This window comes from Panthera tigris, chromosome D3 (assembly GCF_018350195.1).
Source record: "Panthera tigris isolate Pti1 chromosome D3, P.tigris_Pti1_mat1.1, whole genome shotgun sequence".
Lineage (NCBI taxonomy): Eukaryota > Metazoa > Chordata > Mammalia > Carnivora > Felidae > Panthera > Panthera tigris.
The window spans coordinates 14,790,076-14,813,319 of record NC_056671.1 but is presented as its reverse complement, the minus strand read 5'-3'; the positions used below and the strand labels follow the sequence as shown (position 1 = coordinate 14,813,319).

General features: G+C 42.5%; 1 protein-coding gene and 1 long non-coding RNA gene across 11 annotated transcripts in view; both read right to left on the bottom strand.

Moving 5' to 3' along the window:
• Window positions 1-23,244, bottom strand: part of SUDS3 (SDS3 homolog, SIN3A corepressor complex component) — a 111,454-nt gene that overhangs the window by 39,837 nt on the left and 48,373 nt on the right. For 9 of the 10 annotated variants that reach the window (XM_042961673.1, XM_042961675.1, XM_042961671.1 and 6 more), the window contains one exon: window positions 4,141-4,312. The exons of the other annotated variant lie outside the window; for it this stretch is intronic. In XM_042961673.1, the coding sequence (XP_042817607.1) occupies window positions 4,156-4,312 (157 nt within the window). In that variant the 3' untranslated portion in view covers window positions 4,141-4,155. Of the gene's footprint in view, window positions 1-4,140; window positions 4,313-23,244 lie in introns of those variants that run through there. 10 annotated transcript variants of the gene reach the window in all.
• Window positions 994-3,507, bottom strand: LOC122232434. Its single transcript, XR_006209773.1, has 3 exons — window positions 3,154-3,507; window positions 2,695-2,771; window positions 994-1,893 (listed from the first exon to the last, which is right to left on the bottom strand). It is a non-coding gene; the product is annotated as an uncharacterized LOC122232434 (long non-coding RNA).

Below are 23,244 nucleotides of genomic sequence, written 5' to 3'. Positions count from 1 at the left end.
TAAAACCAATCACACTAGAATTTGGCTCCAGTGCCTCAGAGAAGGAAGGTCACAATCAAAATGCAAAGAGAAATAAGAGAAGTTAATTCTTATCTTTTGCCCTTGTAAAGGCCCAGGGCAATTTAAGGTAATTTTGGCCACACAAGATTTTTGCCTTCAGCACCAACACTAGAACCTATACCTCTAACCTCCCATTCAAGATGTAACCCTGCAGGCTTTCCATACCCATGGTTTTCAAACTGCAGGCCTCCGCCCACAGGTGGTCATAAAATCAATTTAGTGGGTCATGACCAGCATTTTTAAAAAAAATTCAATAGAATCGAATAGAAAACACTGGAGTGTAAGTTTCATACTGTGATTATTACTTCATAAAAGTTTTGCTTCATTTGTGTGTGTGTCTGTGTGTGTGTGTTTCTTACTCTGGTGAAAAACCATTTGAAAGTCATTGTTCTATATTCTGTGCTGTCCTATATTGGTAGCCATTAGCACATGTGGCTATTGAGGACTTGAAATGAGGTTGGTCAAAACAGACATGTGCTATTAAGTATAAAATGCACACTGAATTTCCAAGACTAAAGATGAAAAAAGAATGTAGAAAATCTGATAAATAATTGTTATATTGATTACATGTTGAACTATAAGCATTTCCTTTGGGATAGATTCTGTTAAATAAAATACTAAAATGAATTTCACATGTTTCCTTTTACTGTTATAACGTAGATACTAGAAAAATGTTAATTATATATGTGGTTGTTATTATATGCCTGTTGGACAGTGCTGTTCTGTATGTTTTAGCAAAATATACGTGTGTATACATGACGTACTCATAATCTGGCTAGTAATACAGCATCTTTATGTAGCATCTATAACCATATTATTACCCTACACTTAGAAAGATTTGTTCAATGTTGAAATGGCTGCCCCCCCCAACACCCCTACTTCCAATGCAGAGAGTGCCTTTTGACTCAGCCTTAGTATACACATCTGCCTGCCTTAGTTTAATGTTGCAGGGCCTTAGCAGAGGTGACAAATGCCCTGGAAATGTTTTATTTATTCTCTTAACTTATTCAGAAAGGATTATGGTCTTCCTGCCAATGGTTATGCACTCCAAATGACCACACATCCTGAATCAGGCAGGAAATGCCTGCGTATCTACCTCCTGTGTTCTCTATAAATCTCTCCGTGCATAAACTTTATGATTCAGCCTCATTCCCCATATTCTCCTTTCCTCTCCTACCTCAGGGAAGGTCATGCTATCTGTCAATCACAATCTTGATACTTCTACTTGTCAAAGGCATGCTACAATGACCCTCCCAACATGCATGTGCACACAGATGTGCATGCACACAGATACACACACACACTCCTGCCAGCCCTAATTAGTTCTAACCTCGCTGGAGCCATTCACTTTTCCCTGGGTTGACTCCTTTCACATCCAATACCTCTAATGATATTGATCTTAGGAACTGTTCCCTTATTGAGGTAAATAATAATTAATAATAATAATAACAGTAGTAAATAGCTGTCTTTTATAGACCACTTAGCTTCCAGACGTTATGCTAAGCATTTTCTCTCATGTAAACATCACAAAGATTTTGTTTTGATACAAATACTTTTTCCATTTCAGTAATAAAGAAACTTTGCCTTACAAGGTGACCTAAACTGTAAGATCCATAATGTCTTACTATACACCCAATGTGTACAAAAATTGTCTGGCACACATACGTAAGTGCTCAAAACATGTCTGTTGAATAAATAGTAAATGAATAGATAATGGCATATACTACTCTCTCCTTTTACTTATAGTTGTGTCTCTGTGTCAGAAACCTTATTAAGCTGTGTGTTCCTCGAGGACAGGGTTTCTTCTTGCATTTCCTGGGTTTAGCACAATGCCTGCCACAGAGTGGACAAAGATATGTCAAACAAATCAATAAAAAAATTAATGATTAAATGTCACTTTCCCACAACTTCAGAATAGGACAATCCTTTGCTAAGATTCATTCGGTGGCTCCCTACTACCCTTGGGCTCAAGCGCAAATTATTCTTTATGGCCTGCCTACGAGGACCCCCTTATCACTTGAGTTGTCACCTCTTGTCGCTTGGAGCTCCAGCTATACTGAAATTCTTTCAGCTCCTCAACTTTCAAGTTAGGGTTAGGGTCAGAGTTCCTACTTCCCCAACTCACGGCCTTTCTCACCTGCCCCCAACCCCAGTGCTATACCCTTGGCCTAGCCAGTCCTTCCTATCTCCTAGTGAAGCCTTTCCTGACCTTCATCTAGATTAATTCCTCTTAGATAGCTCTCACTGTACCCTGTATTTCTCTTTTAGTGTTTATCACAAGGACACCTCAATAATTACCTTTTTCTCTTCCTAGCATTTAGTTTCTGTAAGCCCTATAAGGTAAGGAGCATGTCTGTTTTGTATATCACAATGTACCTTGTGTCTTGCCTAGAGGTAGGAAACCAATGGTCCGCACATATTTTTTGGCTCACACTCCCAATTTTGTTCATGTACATATATGTTATATATAGAATTGGTTCATTATAAAATTTAAAATAGACATATTTTACAAAAATATGGATTTATGGCTTCTCATGAAAAAAAAAATCCAAAGATCTGGAATACTGGGTATATAGTCAGAATAGATGAGCAATGCTACAGTAAAAACACCAAAATCTCAAACTGGTTACTCACACCACACGTCCATTGTGGGTAGGCTGTGGCTCTGCTCCCTGTCTCTCCCTGAGTTCCATGTGAAACACTGAGAGTCACTGTGGCCGAAGGAAAAGGAGACACAACAAACCGTGCTTGCACCTTTCACCCAGAAGAGACATGTGCCTCTTACATCCACGTTGCATTGGCCAAAGCCAGTCAACAGGGTGGGGATCTTTAATCCCCGTGCAGGAAGGGCCACTGCAGGAGAGAAAATGGAACATCTGGAAAGCAGTCATATAAATCTATCTCAGAGAAACAATTGGCCGGAGCTGAGAAGCAGCAGCCTCCTTTAGATGGGACACAGCCTCTAGTGTGACACACACCTCTCTTCCTTCCTAACTCTTCATACATCACATTCATTCCTTGTTGGAATTTAGGCTTGTACTCACTACAGTAGAGGGTCACAGAAAGAGCAAATAAGTGAATATATGAACAAACCTCTCTATATATTATGGCACAAATGAAAACCAGCTCCTTGAGAAGCAAACTCTCATGCCAAGCCCTAGCTAGTCGGTCACTGCCTTTCTTGGGACACCCTGTCTGGACTAGCTCCACCTCCGGTGAGCACTTTGTTGGCTGGCCAGAGGTGGACAACACCTCCCATGCAGACGTCCCACGATTGCATCACAAAGGGGACATTTGCCCCCTAGGTGACTGGGCAGCTATTACTCACAGCAGGCTGGCCAACATTTACAAAACAGATGGCACCTGGCAGAGTGAGGAGCTGGTGTCTATGGTAGGCAGGAAGCACGGACAGGTGGAAAATTGTATTGGGGCGCAGCCTCGTTATTATGTTTCCTTTTATTTAATTTTGTTTTTTTTAACGTTTATTCATTTTTGAGAGACAGAGCACAAGCAGGGGTGAGGCAGAGAGAGAGGGAGACACAGAATCTGAAGCAGGCTCCAGGCTCTGAGTTGTGAGCACAGAGCCCGATGCAGGGCTCGAACTCACAAACTGTGAGATCATGACCTGGGCCGAAGTCAGACACTTAACTGACCAAGCCACCCAGGCACCCCTCATTATCATGTTTCTAACGGCCATAGGATCAAATATTGATCTTGAATGCCTTGCTTCCCAATAGAAACAAGAAAGGATTCTCTTTGCTCTGTCCTGGGCGTGGAGGGCAGATGTCACACATTTAATTTCTTGCTTCCTTCACACTGTAAAAGCATAGGCAACCCAAGTTTTCTGTAAGCTTTTATTTCTAAGAGGCCTTAAGATGCCATGATGATGCACCTACGATACAAATTTTTGGTAAAACAATCTCCTGCCCCAGTCTGTGTCAGCTATGCTAGCTTCCTTGCACCAAGCTACTAGATTTTGAGTTATCTACACACAAACACCAGTGTTCCCATTTGCACCCTTGCAGTGACATTATTACATTCTTAGCTGTATTCCAAATCCTCCCCATTCTCTGATTCCCATCTGTTCATGCTCTCCTACTTGTGTGTGTGTGTGAGTAAACATATAGACACATACACGTTTATGAATGCACATGCAAACTTTATTATTTCTTCCAATGTACACTTAATACAAGGCCAGGCAGTTGGGGTAAAATGATGAGCAAGATAAGCATGGATGCTGGAGCTCAGAGTCCTAGCGGAAAGAATAAGAAATTGTTGTAAGTTCTACAACAAAGGTTCAAAGAGCTACAGGAAACCTGAACCGGGACCGGGAAGGTTCATGGACCACTTCCCAGGAGAAATGACATTTTAACCTAAGACCTAAAGGTTGGCAGTAATTAGTGAGGCAACTCCAGGCAGGGGAAACTGTGAGAAGACCCAGAATCCAAAAAGGGCGCAGGATCTTTAAGGAACAAATGGGTTCAGTTTGGCTAGGACGTGGGTAGCAGGAGGCAAGATAGGAAGCAGGTGGGGAAACTAATAAGAGAAGAAGCTAATGAGGAAAGCAAGGGCCGGCCTTACAATGCCTGTGTGCCCTGTGAAGCAGCTGGAACTTAATTCAGAGAGAAATGGGGAGCCAATGAAGAGTTTTAAGTAGGAGGGTGATTTGATCCGATTTACATTTTCTCCACGGGAATATTCAAAACAGACTGGAAGTCTTGGTGCTGACCCATCAAATGGATTCAGACGGGGTCCTAAAGATGCCCTGCCCTTCTGGGCGTGCAATCATTCACTGCTGAAGGTCTCTGAAATGTCCGGAGGGAGAGGCTGGACTGCCTGGGGGACGCGGGCTGAGGACATGGCTGTTTATCACTGTATAGCATTAATTTGTCACCACATTAATTATAGTCATAAAGATCTAAAAATAGACATAGGAAAAACATGAAGACAATACACACCAGCAAAACTTGTCTTGTAGGGTGATGGGGTTAGTGGTCCAGGTCAGAGTATCTTAATTTTTTAACAACAAGTATGGCCCCCTTGGGGGCATAACAGCTAAATATATGTGCTAATGTCTCCACAGAACAAATAAGGCAGGGTAATAGATGAACTGATGTTCTTTTCTCCTACCACCAGTGTGTCCTCCCTATTATCCCATGGCCATTCTCTATTTAAGGGGTCAGACCATGAAAGCAGGAAAAAAGGCTTTTAAATTTCAAAAGGAACCTCGAAGGGACTTGGGCCAAAGGAAAATAAACACAAAGAGGCAGACCAGGGTTTCCTGCCTTCAAGACAAGATAAAAAGAAAAAATAGAGGAGTTTGGGCACAGGGGAGCACCTGCCCCCAAGCCCCACTAGTGGGGACTATCACTGGAGACCCCAATTGGAAATTGGAAGTACTAGGATCTGTGCTTTGAGTGGTTCACCCAAGAAGCCAGCAAGAACTCAGGAGGGGAAATGGCTAGGATCCAGGTACATGAAACCATCTTAAAGACTTCCTCCCAGAGGACTGCAAGCCTCAGCCCCCAACAACCTCCAATACTCAGATACTTATTTGAGCCCCTGAAACTTAAAAAAGAAAAGATACTCTTAGAACCCAGCTATAAGAGACATTCTTGGGACAATTTTGAATATGGACTAGATTTTAGATGATATTGTGAAAGTACTGTTAATTTCCTGAACTGATAATGGTATTGCAATTATGCCGGAGAAAGACGTTTTAGGAAAATGCGTGAACTATTAAGAGATGAAATACCTGAATTTCTGCACCTTATTTTCAAATAATTCAGCAGGCAAAACATACAGGTACACAAGAGAGAGAAAGCAAATCTAGCAAAACATTAACAACTGATCTAGAAGGAGGGGTATACAGTGTTCACTATACTATGGTTTCAGCTCTTCCATAGCTTTAATTTTTAATAACGTATACACTTTTAAAATAAAATTTTTATAACAGAATTCATAATTGTAATTAAAAATGCTAGAAATCACAAGGAAAATGATTCAATAATATTTAAAATGTTTTAGGCAGCATAGAGAATGGTTTGCATTATTGCACATGAAGAAGAAAGTTTAAGTAACAGTTGCTGAATAGAGTAGTTGCGATGATTTGCAGCATTTTTCTCTATTTTTTATCTTTCTGTGCTTTTATAATATTAAAAAGTACTTTTAGATGTTATCTTAAAAAAAGATGGGTGGGGGAAAGAAATCCTGAATTGACTGAGATTAAGTATCTGCCACCCAATATAATGGGGAGTTCAGAATAAAAATTAAAGTGAATTATGGAAAAGTGAGGAAGTTACTGCTGTTTCCGGGTTACTGGACCAGGAGTTACACAAGTCACGTTGTAAGCAACAGAAACCAATTCTGGATCCTTCAAGCATTCTGGGGATGGTGGGGAGCTCACAGAACCACCAGGAAGGCTGGAGAGCCAGGCCTGGCACGTGGACAGGCAGAAAGGCAGGCTGGCCAGCAGCCACCACTACTGCCAAACCCAGGTGACAAGAGCCGTTCAGAGAGGACAGGACTGCAGCAGCCACTGACCCGAGGGGCTACAGCCTAGACTTCGGCCCCTCCTGCCCCTGGGCACTGAGTGCAGACACTGGCACCATCACTGGCCTCCAGAAGCCCTCTGCTGCTCCTGCCATCTCCAAAAGAGATCCTCCACTGCTCCTACTTCTGCAGAACACCACTCCCAGTTCAAAGCCTTACACATGTGCATCTGATTAGCCAAGTCTGGGTCACATCTCACACGGGAGATGCAAAGGACACTAGGACAGCAAGGACCTCATGTTTGGGGCTCCTACGATGGGAGGAGGGCCCTGCCTCCCACTAAGACTCATGCGGTGGGAAATTTTCTAAAGAGATTGGAGATTCTGACATTGGGCAGCAAAAACTGACAAATGTCACCATGCAGTAAACCAGGCACCACATAAGAGAAAACAAGTCCAAGATTTGGCCCTTGCCCTCAAGGAGCAAATTTGAGAGTGAATATTATAACTCATTATTCTTTGTTAACCCATGGTGCTTAGCAGAGAACAAACACTCAATAAATGTTTGCTAGATAAATAAAAATAAATGAACAATCTCCCGGACAAAATCAAACGACCTTTTGCCGGCAGAGGACTGAATTAAAGAATTCTCTAGAACCTTCTAACAACAAGATTCTTGGAATCTACAGACTTTCCTGAGAATGTCTGAGACTCACAGTGATCTTCCAGAGACTGTGAACCAGAAGCTGGAGGAAAATCTCACTGATGTGCTAAACCTTACCAAATATTAAATTTTAAAAACGGTTCCACCTAGAAAACCAATTTAAATCAAGTCTAAATCCAAACAACTAAAACAATTGAACAAGAATGAAATTTGTTCTGAGTCCCTACTTAAGGTAGAATCTTATCTTTTAAGCAAAAAGCCCAATGTCATTAGTTTTGGTCATACACTGGCTTGTGGTGTCATGCTGGGCTATGTCACAGCACACATCAGCAATAATTTTATAAATGTGTTCTCCCCAGCTGCCTACCTCTGAGCTTGAATCAATTTCCAACCACAGTTTGCGCATTTCATGCCAAAAGGCTGCAGTCGGGGGGGGGGGGGTGCCGAGGGCTGGTGTGAAATCACTTGTTCTGCACATCTTCAAACATGGGTGAGAATCATCTTTCCTTTCAATGGTTTTGGTCTCAGTTTAACTAGACACAAACTTGCTAGATTCTGTGCAGTCTCTGGACTTTTCATTAATTCACTAACTCAACAAATTTGCACTGATTCCTTACTATGGGCCAGAAACTGTGCTAGACACTGGGGATACAGCAGTGACCAGAAAAGATATGGTCCCTGAAATCGTGGCACTTAAATTCTCAGTGGAGATCCACAAATGAACATGCAATCATAAAGTGGAATGGCTATTAGAGGGGAAAGCAAGCTGGGTGCTATATACAAAAATAACAGGAAATCTAATTTGGATTGGGTGGAGTAGAGTAAGTGAATGCTTTCCTGAAGAAGTAGCATTTACCCTCCAACCTAAACACTGAGAAGAGTAGTTATGGGCTAAACTATGTCCCCCCCCAAAGTCATATGCTGAAGTTCTAACCCCCTGCCAGGACCTCAGAATGTGACTGTATGTAGAGACAGGGTCTTGAAAGAGCTGAGTTAAAATGAGGTCATTAGGATGGGCCGTAATCCAATAGGGCTGTGTCCTTATAAAAGGATATTCGGACACAGACACATACACAGAGGAAAGACCACATGAGGACACAAGGAGACGGCCATCTACAAGCCAAGGAGAGAGGCCTCAGAAGAAACCAGCTCTGCTAACACCTTGAACTCAGACTTCTAGCCTCCACAACTATAAGAAAATAAAATTTTTAAGTCAGCTGAGCTGTGGGACTTTATCATGGCAGCCCTAACAAACTAATACAAGGGTTAACCAGGTAAAGACTGGGGTGAAGAAGAGAGAGGTTCAGGCAGAGGGAAGAGAAAGAAAGCAACCAAAAACCCAGAGTCAGAGAAGAGCCTTGCTTCAACAAAGAATTGAAAATCCGGGGCGCCTGGATGGCTTAGTAGGTTAAGTGTCTGACTTTAGCTCAGGTCATGATCTCACGGCTTGTGGGTTCAAGCCCCGCATCGGGCTCTGTGCTGACAGCTCAGAGCCTGGAGCTGCTTGGGATTCTGTGTCTCCCTCTCTCTCTGCCCCTCCCCTGCTCACACTCTTTCTCTCTCTCTCTCAAAAATAAGTAAATGTGAAAAAAAATTTTTAATTAAAATTAAAAAAAAAAAAAAGAACTGAAAACCCCATAAACATGTTTGAGGTTGAGTAAAGACAAGGAAGGATGGGACAAAGTATGACTGGAAACAGGGGCAGAAGCCAGAATGTACAGGACCCACCAGGCCATGTTAAGGATCCTGACATTTAATAGTTTTGGAGAAGGGGGAGGAGGTGGTGATGTGGTTCGACACATGGTTAAATATCGTTTTCTCTGGGCAGTAGAGGGGCGTTGGGGCAAGGGGCCCAACTAGAAGAGCAGTGATGGTCTTTGGACCAGGCTGGTAGCAGTAGAGGTGGAGAACTATCAACAGACACATACTTAGAAGACAGAACTGACAGGCTTTGCTGCTGTTTGGGTGTGGGGGCTGAAGGTGTTGGATGGCAAGAAAGGTACACTGGCTTCTGGCTTGAGTACCTAGAAGCACTTAACGAAACGTGTTTTCCGATGTGTAGAGAAACTGTGGAAGCCATCTTCTGGCTTCCAGAAGTAGACAAGAGGTATAACCTCTTCAGGTAAAGGTCAAAGTGCTCAGCCCGGAAAACAAGGTTTTTCTAAATCTACTCCCTACTTGCCTTCACAGCTGCTCCTTCCATCACCCACCCCCACATCCCATGCTCTGGACACAGCTGATGTCTCAGTGCTCATCCTTGCTCCCCCTATATAGAACATGCAGGGGCACCTGAGTGGCTCAGTCAATTGAGCGTTCGACTTCAGCTCAGGTTGTGATGTCACAGCTCGTGAGTTCGAGCCCCGCGTCGGGCTCTGTGCTGCCAGCTCAGAGCCTGGAGCCTGCTTCGGATTCTGTGTCTCCCTCTCTCTCTACTCCTAACCCATTCGCGTTCTGTCTCTGTCTCTCTCAAAAATAAATAAACATTAAAAAATTTTTAAAAAAAATAACATGCATACTCTACCTCCCTAGGAACCCCTGCCCATCATTCCATATACTGTGCAAACGTAACTGCTCCCAAACCTTGACTCCAGTGTCCACGTGGACCCCACCTCTCCCTCTAGCGACGGTTCCTTTATGTTCTTGGCTTGACCAAAGCACTAATTACATGCACGTTATTCTCTCACATCACACCCTGTTCTTGTTTTCCACTCCCTGTTCCAATTTGTAATTAAATATTCATCTAGGAGTTTCCTTCTAGAATTTAAGTGCCATGAATTCAAGGTTAAATACATGGAGCTAAATCCAAGGGACACTTGTGACCTTTTATGTTTCCTGACCTCTCCACAGAACTTGATAACGTATATTCCACTCCTTTTCTTTTTTTAATATTTTAATTTGAAATGTTTCTACAGAAAAGTTAAGAAGATATAACGAATACCCGTATGTCCTTCACCCAGAATATCCGATTAATCTTTTTTTGTCACATGTGTTTATCCCCTGCTTTTGTTTTTCTGGACCATGGAAATGTAAGTTACAGATATCACAACACTTTACTCCTAAATACTTCGCTTTACTCCTAAATACTTCAGGTTTCCTAAGAAAAAAATATATATATTTCTGTTACATCATAACACAATGATCAGATTCCAAAAAAAAAAAAAAACAAACATTAATGCAATACTACTGTCTTAGTATGTTCAGGCTGTTGTAACAGAGTGTCATAGACCTGGTGGCTTGTAAACAATAGAAATTTATTCCTTATAGTTCTGGATACTGGGAGGTCCAGGATCAAGATGCTCACAAACTCAGTGTCTGGAAAGAGCCACTTCTGGCTCTTAGCCCACTGTCTTCCTACTGTGTCCTCACATGAGGGACGGGGGCAAGGGAGGTCTCTGGGGTCTCTTTTATAAGGGCACTGATCCTGTTCATGAGGGCTCCACCTTCATGACCTATAATCACCTCCCAAAGGTGCCACCTCCAAATACCATTCATTGGGTGTTAGCATTTAACATGTGAATTTGGGAGGGCACAAACATTGAGCCAATAGCAACTCTTACGTGATAACTCATTTTAAAATTTTGTAAATTGTGGGCGCCTGGCTCAGTCGGTCGAGCATCCAACTTCGGCTCAGGTCATGATTTCACAGTTTGAGTTTGAGCCCTGCCCCTCATCAGGCTCTGTGCTGACAGCTTGCTCAGAGCCTGGAGGCCGCTCCAGATTCTGTCTCCCTTTCTCTCTGCCCCTCCCCCGCTCACACTCTGTCTCTCTCTCAAAAATAAACATTAAAAAAAATTTTTTTTAATTTTGTAAATTGTTCCTGTAATGTCTTTTACACTGATTTTTTTTCTGATTTAAGACCAAATCTAAAACCACCTTCTGCATTTAGCTCTCATGTCTGTTTACTGTTATCTGGAACAGTTCCTTAGTCTGCCTTAGTCTTTCAAGGTACAAATATTTGTGTCAAGTATAGCCCAGTTTTGTAGAACACCCCTCAATTTGGGTTTGTCTGGTATCTCCTCCTGATTGGATTCTGGATGTACTCTTAGGGCAGAAATATCAGAGAAGACATGTGTGCTTCTCAGTAAGTGACATCAGGAGGCACGTGACTGACACTGGCTTATCCCATCATTGATGATGAACCCCTTCCTTGAAGGTCTCTCTTCCCTTGGCTTCTATGGCTTTCCTTCTACTTCCTGGGCAGGTGTTTCTTGGTCTTTTCTCATGGGCTCCTCTTCCTCTGCGAACCCATAATTGATGGCCAGACAGGTTCCTATGCTAGGAGCCTATTCTAGACTCTTCACTCTCTAAACTGTCCTCCCTTGGGGCGCCTGGGTGGCGCAGTCGGTTAAGCGTCCGACTTCAGCCAGGTCACGATCTCGCGGTCCGTGAGTTCGAGCCCCGCGTCAGGCTCTGGGCTGATGGCTCGGAGCCTGGAGCCTGTTTCCGATTCTGTGTCTCCCTCTCTCTCTGCCCCTCCCCCGTTCATGCTCTGTCTCTCTCTGTCCCAAAAATAAATTAAAAATGTTGAAAAAAAAAAAAAATTAAACTGTCCTCCATTGTGCTTTGTATCCTGAATCTAATCTTCTGTAACTTCAGTTACCACCCTTGCACGGACGGTTCTCAAACTTTCAATTCTCCTCACCCTCGATATCTCTCCTAAACTCCAGACCCAGAACTACCCACCAGACAGCCACACAGGAGGTCACCACCGTGTCCAAGAAAGAATACATCATCTTCCCCTGCCCCTGGCCTGTTTCTCTTCCTCCTGTGATAAATGCCAACACCCAGAGCTCAAGCAATTCATCCATTTTACAAACATTCATTGAGGAACTCAGAGCCTTTTTAAATTTAATTATTCAGAGTCTTCCTTCATGGATTTTCAACATCTTTAAATAACAGCTGTATCTGTCTTGTTTATTATTGTGTCTCTAGTGTGCCTTACCCTTGAAAATGGTAGCTATTTGTAATCAGACTCAGTTTTCTCATCTCAAAGGTAGAAATAATAATGGATCCCTCACAGGGCTTGGGTGAGGAGCAAAAAGAATCACATATGAGCAAGTCCTTTATAAACCTAACAGCGTACCCCCTGCTATTCAAAATGTCCGAGATCAGCAGCAGCAAGCAACGCCTGGGAACCGGTTAGATATGTGAGCTCTGGCTCCACACTGTCTTCACCCAACTGCTGAATCAGAATCTCTATTTTGTACAAATCTCTAAGCGATTTGTATACGCAGTAAAGTTTGCGAAGGACTGCTCAATCCCAAATGAATTACAGACAGACCCAGGCACTGAATACATCACACCACTTGTTAACATTCAGTTCATGGTCTTTCTCACACAAGAAGTCTTTCCTGGTCAAATGAGGAAACGCTAGGTTCACATGAAAGGCACAGCATCAGGGAAACGGCACGCTTTGAAATCCTGACTTCTGTTTCCTCATCTCTAACCTGGCTTTGAGAGCATCAAGGTCCTGGACTGCTATGATGACTGGTGGAGAGACACGTACATGAAGGATCACGGACATGCGAAGGATGAATACTTAGCAAATCATATTTGGTTTTAAGGACAGAAACTCACACTCAGATGGCTTCCCATTTGCCAGGAATGTGCAACCTCTAAGCCTGTCTACAGGTTCCACCTAGGTTAAAAGAAAAGACTGGGAATCTCTTCTTATTCTATGTCTAGGACAAATTCCCTTTTCACAGAGATCTGGATGTGCTTTTTTAAGCTACCATTTATTGAATTCCTACTATGTGTCAGACACAAGCTGAATAAAGTGAAAATGTCTGGTCTTTACATTCCCCACGTTGGTGCCAGGCCTGCAAAGCATCAGGTGGGCAAGGGCTAGAGCAGTGGAACAGAAGGTGGGGGAAAGAACTAGGAGGAGGAGGAGACAGTTAAAGGAGCAGATTGGTGTGCTAGAACTCCTTTCACCAAAGTTTATTTCAATCTGGCTGGGTTTTTTTTTTTCAAGCTTCCAATTTAACAAGCTCGAAATAATAATTCCCACTGCTGCCTTCTGCGTCCAGCTCCTTACCTAAATAAAGGTGCTTCTTAAATATCAAGGACCTCTCATACCGAAGATGATTGTAGCTCTTCAAAAAGACAGACGTGCCAGGTAACAGGCACCACAAAATTATAGACTGACATTCTCCAAAACCCCTATGAGACGATGATGAACACTATATTGTGCACCCTCCAAAAACATAATCATACCACAGACAGAAAGTTTTACATACAATGTCAGAGAAAGAAGGCTTGCAATCCTTTTAAAAGAGACTGCAGAATCTTTCACTTCAAATCTCTAGATTTAAGGTGTGTCTGTTTCTCTTCATACAGATCCTTATGTACCCATACACAGGTGCATGCATGCATGTGTGTGCATGCACACACACACGCACACACTGCATTTTCACTTACTTCATTTACCTCTCTAGATCCAGAAGCAGAATAAATTAACATTTCCCTGGCAGGCAAGTGGAGACATGTTTTGTCTAGAGATTACACAGATTAAACCATCAAGTGCCATAATCTACCCTCAGTAAAGCAGAAAGACAGACAGGAAAATTTAGACATAGCCATCTAAAGCCCAGCAGGAAACAGTAAATGCACATCCTGAAAAGCCCATGTGCTCTGGCCTTCCTCCTGATCTAACAGACACTGTTCAGCGGAAAACACATCTTTTGTGGAATGTAGTTAGAAAACAAAATGAAATGAAACAAAACTGTGACGTCAGAAAGACCACAGTTGCCTGGAAGCTACTAACAACTTCATGTTACTCAAAATGGCTTTTTTAATCCAAAGGAGGCATTTGGGCAACAGAAAAGAGAGTCCCAGGGGTTAAAAGCATGGAACTCATGTGGTGCCGACTCCCTGGGTTTGCCTGAATACCTGCTCTGCCCCTTTTCTCTGAGCCTCAGTTTATTCAAACAGAGAAGGGGGCAATACGTGCACCTACTCTGTGGAGCCGTCCTGAGTTAGATGAGGTGATGCATGAAAAGATCTTAGCACAGTACCTGGTACACGGCAAGGGCTCGGCAGAACCTGTAAGTGCGGCACAGAGGTCTTGGAAGTCCACGGACTCCAGTCTTGGTGGCCAGAACACAGAAAAAGTCCCCAGATCCCACCTACCCCTTCCCCTCAAATGTGCTATCATGTGCCAGAGCACTTGGGTTGATGTCCTGCACCAAACACTACAGGACTTGGCAAAAGTTGAGGACTTTAACTCATTTGGGGCTTTAAAAAATTTTTTTATTGCAGGGATATATTATATTTATAAAATGGAAGCAAATTTTAACATTTATATATTTTTGTATGTTTTATAAAATATACATATAAAATTTGGTATTTTAACCAGATTTAAACATACAATATGATGGTATTAATTACATTCACAATGTTGTGTAACCATCACCACTATTTCCAAAATTTTTCATCACCCCAAATAGAATCTCTGTACCCATTAAGCAGTAACTCCCCATTCTCCTCTCCCCTAGCCCCTGGTAACCTTTACTCCCCTTTCTGTCTCTGAATTGGCCTAACAGTTCACTTATCTTATGTTCCCTTATCTTATGTTCCCAGACCCCCAGCGGATGCCTGAAACCACAAGTATTACCAGACCTTATATATGCTTTCTCCTGTACATATATACCTGTGTTAGTGTGATTTATAAGTCAGGCAGAGTAAGAGATTAACAACACTAACTGATAATAAAATAGAACAATTAGGGGCACCTGGGTGGCTCAGTTGGTTGGGTGTCCGACTTTGGCTCGGGTCATGATCTCACGGCTTATGAGTTTGAGCCCCGCGTCAGGCTCTGTGCTGACAGCTCAGAGCCTGGAGTCTGCTTCGGATTCTGTGTCTCCCTCTCTCTCTGCCCCTCCCCCATTCACATTCTGTCTCTCTCGCTCTCAAAAATAAATGCTAAAAAAATAAAATAAAATAAAATAGGACAATTACAACAATATGCCGCAATAAAAATCATGTGAATATGATCACTTTCTCTCAAAGTACCTTACTGTACTGAACTCATCTGCTTCCTGTGACAATGTGAGATGGTAACATGCCTGTGTGATGAGATGGGAGTGACGTGCATGGCCTGGGCATGGTGAATGAGCATTAGGCTACACTCACTGAACTTCTGACCATATGTGAGGAGGGAGATCATCTGCTTCTGGACCGCAGCTGACCGTGGGGAACTGAAACCACAGAAAGCAAAACTGTGGAATAAGGGGAAGTTGCTGTAAATGGAATCATGTGATATTTGTCCTTTTCTGGCTTCTTTCACATAGCATAATGTTGTCAAGGTCCATATTGAAATTCACTTATTGTAGACTATATCAGAACTTCATGCCTTTTTATGGCCAAGTAATATTCTACTGCACAGATATGCCTCATTTTGCTTATCCATTCATGTCAGCAGACACTTGGGTCGCTTCTACCTTTTATTTATGGCAAACAACGCTATAAACATTAGAGTAGAAAGATCTGTTTGAATTCCTGCTTTCAACTCTTTGGGGGACAAACCTCAGAAAGGAAGTGCTGAATCACAGGATAATTTTATGTTTAACTTTGTAAAGAAACCTCAAACTGTTTTCCACAGTGGCCGTACCATTCTTCATTCCCAGCAGCAGTGTACAAGAGTTCCAATTTCTCCACATTCTCTCCATCTCTTGTTATCTTCTGTAACTCAATGGTTTTTAAGAACATCTCACGACTGTCCCAACAATGCGGCAAACTTACTGTTCTAGAACAGCTGAGAAGCAAGTAATGCTCCTTTAGTGATTCTCACTCCACTAGGGACAACTTTGCCTGCCAAAGAAACATTTGAAAATGTCTGGAAACGTTTTTAGCTGTCATAAGTCCTCATAAAATTATTTTGCATATCGGTCTTCCCAATAAGATTCCTTTCAGTTGTTCTCACTTCTATTTTCTACTTAAAAATATATTTTAAAAACAGTTATTTCCATCGGGTTGGTTTGGGCTGCAAGTAACAATACCAAATGAAAAGTGGCTAAAAAAAATAATGACACCTCAGATTTTTAAAGTATAGAAACAATGAAGTTTAGTAGTTCAATAATACCACCAAGCACATAGGCTTTTTCCATCTCTCTGTTTTACCATCCTTGGCATGCTGGCTCCTATCCTCAGACTGGTCTCTTCATGGCCTCAAGCTGACTGCCACATATCCAGTCATCACATCCTCACCCGGCCACATACAAAGAGGAAAACCTATACCAGCAACCAGACAGCAAACCTCCCCCTGGGTCTCATTCACCAGAGTTGCATCACCTGCTCATGCCTAAAGTAAGCACTGGCAAAAAGAATAAAACCACCACATTAAGTTTAGGCTCAGCAAAGTTTATCCCCTAAAGCTGGAGAGGCATCACCTTTCACGAGCTAGGAGATGTTGAAGGTATTAACTAATCTGTAGGTTGCTTCATTGGTGCTTCAAAGATAGTTTACTTGTCATCTGGTTTCAGATGCAAATGATAAAAAACTTGTTTTGTTTTGTTTAAGAAAGGAATTATCAGCTCAGATAACTGAAAATTCCAGGGATGGACACTGACTTCAGATACACACAGATATTGGTGGTCAAATGCCATCACCAAAGCTCCTCAACCCCTCAGATTCTCCTGGCTGGCTCTCCCCTCTTGGTGAGAGGCCAAAACAAAATCCCAGAACTGTGTTCTCATCAGCTTTGACTGGTCTGGCTTGGATCACTGTGGCTCTGGGAGTAGAATGCTCTGATTGGCCACATTTGGATCACAAGGCTCTTCCAGCACAGGGAACAGAGGTACTATAAGCAGGAAGGGTAATGGATGATCAATTTGCAAACATCAACAAGCACGCACTACACAGACACATGGGGGAAAATGTATATATTTCTGGTCTCTAGTAGTCTGATTATAAAAATGCACTAATTCCACAAACATTTACTTTCAGCTAACCACGTGCCAGACACAATGCATTGAGGAGGTAAATAAGACACAATCTCTTCACAAGGGACGCTACTCTTCCCCCACTAACCCCCTGTGTGACCCTGAAGAAGCTTCTCAACCTCTCAGATTCTCCTGCTCATCATCTATAACAGGAAATGGCTGGGATGCTTGATTTCTGAATTGCTTTCCAATTCTGTATTCAATTAAGTCCATGACTTCCTTCCTACAAACTGCTTTGAGTACTTTCTTTTTCTAGATAACTACCAATCAGACCCATTTGATTCGCCTTGCACGGCTTGTTGCCCACCACAGAGGAACAAATAAAAGAGAGCAATGAAATAAACTCAGAGCCCCTCTGTGACTGAGCAATGGACTTTGGCATCTAGAGTTCACACACTCTTGCAGCCAGACACCTCATGGGTGACTGAGGTGAGGAAACCCAGCAGAGAAAAGGAGGTCCGGGCAAGAGATAGTGGGGAAGCCTACCACTGGGGAGGAAACTCTGGGCCACAGACTTTGCTCTTTCCCAGCTCCCACCCAGACTCAGTGTGGGCAACTTACTTCCAAGCCATGTCTGTAAGGGTACTTGGCAAAGAGACTCACTGGTACCTCTGCAGATTGCATGCTAAAATTAGCAGTGGGTGTGAAGCTGACTCCCTCAGAGTGATTGCAGGGCCCTGGAGGTGCTGGCTTCTGCTGATTAGTCATGAGGCTGGCTTGCAAGGAAACACTGTCAGGTGCACAAAATGTTTAGTGACCCTTAAAAGACAGAATATTGTAGCTAAGCCCAAGTAAGTCTGCTCTAACAATCTTTCATTCTTTTCCCCAAAGTGATGAGAATAGTAATGATCAAGAGGTAACAGGCTGACAGCCTTCACATGAGGAGATATGCAGGTTGGACATTGTACAACTTTAGGGGTGCCATGCATATTGCAGTGTATGGAAACCTAGGTGAGTGTTGCCCCCTAGAGTTATGCAGTGCTCAACCTGTACAACTACATATGGCAATCCTTCATGTTAACAGCAAAACTAAGGTGAAAAGGCTGCCATAGCCAGAATCCAGAGATTTTCAATCAACTAACAGAATTTACACCGATTATATACTGAAGTGCTATTTTGGATATATTGGGTTAAATGAAACACGTTAATTTTACCAGTTTCTCTTTTTAATGTGGCTACTAGAAAATTTAAAATTACACATGTAGCTGGTATTTGTGGCCTGCATTATATTTCTACTGGACCATACTATCATAGAAGGTCCCCAGCAGGACGGTGCAGTTGCCCACTGGGAACCCACTAGCTACCACACTCCTTTGCCTGTTTTTCTTCCTTTGCCTCTCTCACGTTCCTACTCCCTCACTGACTTCCATGGGATCACCTGACAAAGTAACTGGACCCAAATTTGTCTCAAAGCATGCTTCTGGGGTAAAGTAAGACACAGACTTACTATGTATAGGGAACCATACTAATACATACCCTTTCCTTCTACTTGATTTCCAATATGACCCAGAAGAGAAAGAAACCAACACAGGAAAGGTTAAATACCAGATTTAAATAAGAGAACAAGGGATGTGCATGATTACCTGCCAAGTGAGTAGTAAGAGAGTTAAGTGCTAAGAGCTTGAAGGAGAAATGATATTAATATGGAGTAGTGTGGTTGGGGAAGGAGTTTTCTGCTTGGCACCACAAGATCCAAGTGCTGTCAGTTTACTGCCAAAGAATGAGTTGTCAGATGTGAAGTTTGAGCAAGGACCTAGACTCAAGGAATGACTTTGGTGCTGATGATATGTGCTGTGTATTTTGTGGGAAGGACACTTTGATTACAGTGTGTGTGTGTGTGTGTGTGTGTGTGTGTGTGTGTGTGTGTGTGTTGGGAGTGGGGGAGGATACCAGGATCTGATTCTCCTAGTTCACTCATGCTCCTTGTGAACAAAGCTGGCAGTGGGGAGGTAATGTAGCCTATTTCTCAGAAAGCACAAACAAAACATACTTTCCAGAAAGAGATCAAACACTCTACCCCTTTCTCATTAACACCATGCTTTTTGTGACTGAGATGAGCAACTATAAATGTCACCGTAGGAGAAGCAAGCATTCATTCTATGAACGTTATTGACCACTCACTATGTTCCAGGCACTACTGAAACAGCAGTGCAGAAAGCAAAGACCAAATGCTTTGTAACTTTCAAGATGGGGCGGGGGGGGGGGGGGGGGGGGGGGGGGGGGAGGGGGGGCGGGGGCAACACCCTGCCACCATTCAGTCCTTTAAAACAAGCAGTAAATAAGCCAAAAAAGTACAGAAAGGAAATAATTAAACTGTCCTAAAGAACAGACATTTTGGTAGTTACCTAATCTCTTATTTATTGTTTCCTTTTACAGGAAACGAAAATCATTTTAAAAGAGTCCAGAGTTAGCTAGAATTTAAAAGAGAGAGAGCTAAGTCTTTTTTCCCCTGCAAAAGAACAAATTTGCATGGAAGAATTGGGATAGTGCTGTCCAAGGTACCAGTGGCTTCTCAGTTCACCTAGCTGGGATTTGAACATAATTATGATTCCCTCATAACTTTACAAAGGTAATATTTTGCCCTAATAAGTAGGTGGGCATCACAATCTACAGTTACATATGTGTGTGGATTAAAAATAGCTTTCCTTTCACTTATGCTCATTTTAAATGTCCTATTTGGATTTAAAAATAAATTCCTTTAAAATACATAGAATCAGGGAGTTAAGGGTTCTATCGATTCAGTTCAATCAAGGTTCTAAAGCACATTTCATCTTGTAGATGATATTCTTTCTTATACGCAGCTGGAATCTCTCCTGCCTAAATGTGAAAGTTATATATTCAACTGTCTACAAATATCAGAGGGCGAAAAGTAAATGATTAAAATGGGACATTTAGCCCCTAGGCGGCTTGGGGCTCTGTGCTAATGGAGCAGAGCATGCTTGGGATTCTCTTTCCCTCTCTCTGCCCCTTCCCCACTTGCTGTCTCTAAATAAATCAACATTTTTAAAAATTTTAAGAACAAAAGATTCTCCCTTTGGACAGAACAATTGGTGTCTTGGTAATCAGTCCCCATCATGCTTATTGTTTCCCCAACACTGAAGGCATTCCAGTTGCTACTTAAATATCCCATTTTATTTACTTTAATTTTTAATTTTTATTTTTGAGAGAGAAAGTACGTGCATGCACGAGCTGGGGGGAGGGACATGGGGAGGGAGGGAGGGAGGGAGGGAGGGAGGGAGGGAGAGAGAGAGAGAGAAAGAGAGAATCTTAAACAGGCTTCATGCTCAGCACAAAGCCAGATGTGGGGCTCAATCCTATGACCCTGGGATCATGAGCTGAGCCGAAATCAAGAGTCGGTCGCTTAACTGACTGAGCCACCCAGGCGCCCCTAAAGGGAGAAGCTTCTACTCAGCTCCAGCCATGTACTCGTGGGGGACAACAAACTCAGTCTTGCAAAGTTATCTAATTACTTAGGAGAAGCTCAAAAATCTCTTAATTTAAACATGTTTTAATTAACTCAATTTTTAAAATCTATAGTGTGAACCAAAAGGTTGGATGCTACCCACAGACTCCTGCTTTGCAATCTCTGTTCAATGCCAACTCTCATGCTTGAAATTTTAGAATCTTAGGAAATTGGAAGATATAAAAACACTTTCTTTCCCATTTCACAGATGGGGAAATCAAGGCACAAAATGTCTTAGATTTCAATTCTTTCCCCAAGAGTTGAGAAAGCAACCCCAAATACCTACTACCAAGGGCACTAAATTAAAAACACACACTAGACAATTAAACAGTTTGTGAGCACTCAGGAAAGGAATTCACTGCAGAAAAAAGCATATGGATTGAGCACAGTACCTGGTATAGAGTGGGTGCTCTGCTCTATGAAAAGGTATGGTAGAAACTGTTGAATGAATGTCAGCTCAGCCACATACCATGGTTGTGTATCATAGCAGTACAGTGTAAAGATCTGGAATCATACCAACTTAGAACTGTACCAACAGTTTACTACCTGTATGACATTCTCCCAGCCTCAGTGTCTTCATCTGTAAATTTCGAATAATACCAAACATGCATGTTTGTTAAGAGGATCTGAGATAACATACCACACCAATCACATACATGCATTTTATCTCTATAATGCCCGTTATTCTAATTACTTGACAGATTTACCAGACTGGCAAGTCAGGAAAATGTAGTAGAGAGGCACCTGGGTGGCTCAGTCAGTTAGGCATCTGACTCTTGATTTCGGCTCAGGTCATAATCTCACAGTTTGTGAGATCGAGCCCTATGTCAGGCTCCGTAGAACCTGCTTGGGATTCTCTCTCTCCCTCTCTCTCTGTCCCTTCTCTGCTCATGCCATCTCTCCCAAAATAAATAAAACATTGAGAGAGAGAGAGAGACAGACAGACAGAGAGAGAGAGAGAGAGAGAGAGAGGGAGGGAGGGAGGGAGGGAGGGAGGGAGGGAGGGGGAGAAAATGTAGTAGAAAGAGATGAGGTTTAATGGAAAGGTCACAAGTTTTGGAATCAGTGCAAACTGAGTTGGATTCTAGTTCTGCCACTTACCAGCCTGGCTACCCTAAGTGACCCTTTAATGCTACCTTCATAGGGCTGTTGTAAAAATTAAATATAATTGAGCATCTACCCTATGCCATGCACTATGCCAAGCCATTTGCTTACTTCTGTTCACTTAATTTATGTAGAGTGCTTAGCACTGCCTGGGCTATAGTAAGTGCTCAACAAATAGCAGGGAGGGTTATAATCAGCATATTTGAATAGCAACAAGCACTAAACATCACTCAGGAGAGCCTTGTGAGTATAACAGATAAATGTGGGCTGGATGAGACCACAATGAAGTAGGTTTGTAAAAGAGTTGAATATACCATGGAGAAAATATTAGACAACAGTTGAGAGCCAAAAGAATCCTGCGTAATCATTCAGAACCAGTTCAGGAAAGATTTTCTGTAAAAGGGAAGATGGCAAATATTTTTGGCTTTGTGGGCAATAGAGTTGCTGTGGGAACTACTCAACTCTGCCCTTTTAGTGCAAAGACACTCATGGATATGACATAAACTTACAGGTGTGGCTGTGTTCCAATAAAATGTTACCAGAACAGGTGGCGGGCTGGATTTGGCCTATGGGTCGTGGTTTGCTGAGCCCTGGTTTAGAGTAATAAGATGATGGCACGCAGTAGCATAAAGGGTGCTATTCAGTTGAAGAAACCGAGCGCACAGTTACTTAGGTCCTTGGAATTAAAATCACAACTCAGGACGATCATGGTCGGTGAGATCCCAAAAACAAAAGCAATATTTTGAAAGTGATTTGAGCCCACGAAAGTGAAAATTCTATCCTAGTCTGCTCTGGAGGGATCATGCCCAGACTGGTTCTGGGCAAAGTAATGTGAACCAGAGCGTGTTCAAGTGAGACGGGTGATAAAAGACCAACCAGAAATCGCTTACATGTTTCGTCTGGTGAGCCTGCCACAACACCCCGTTCCCAATCAATTGCTAGTAGCTGCAAGCAGCCCCGTGTAGAAAGGATTCTGAGTCCTCACATCTGGGCCTCAAGACAACGGGCCAAGACTGATGAGTAACGTCTTCCATGGGTACAAGGGGAAAGCGATGATGAATGTGCCAACAGCTGCCGTCCTGAAAACCCCACCACATGAGGAAGGATAGACAATAAATAAACGGAATTTGTTACCCCAAGTAAGTTATGTAATCCAAAATATAATCATCTTCAAGCTGGTAAGATACTACTATGCTCTAAATATTAACCTGATCTTGCTAACAATGGACATATCCAAAATAGTTTTTATTACAGTGGGCAGCAGGGGACTGGCCTAGGTCACCGGAATATTCTTCCCAGCCCTGCGTGACACTCTGTGATTTTTCAAGATGCCTTATTGTACTATCACAGCTGTGTTCCAGGTGGCTTAGTCTTCCCAAAAGCTTCGCTTTGAAGACATCATGAATATTTAAACATACTTAAGGCTAAACATTTTTCATGCTTCTCAACTCACCTACAGTCCAAAGGTGGGTTCTGGTTGTCAAGAAGGCTCATTTTCGAGATGTGTGTTTGTGCACATAT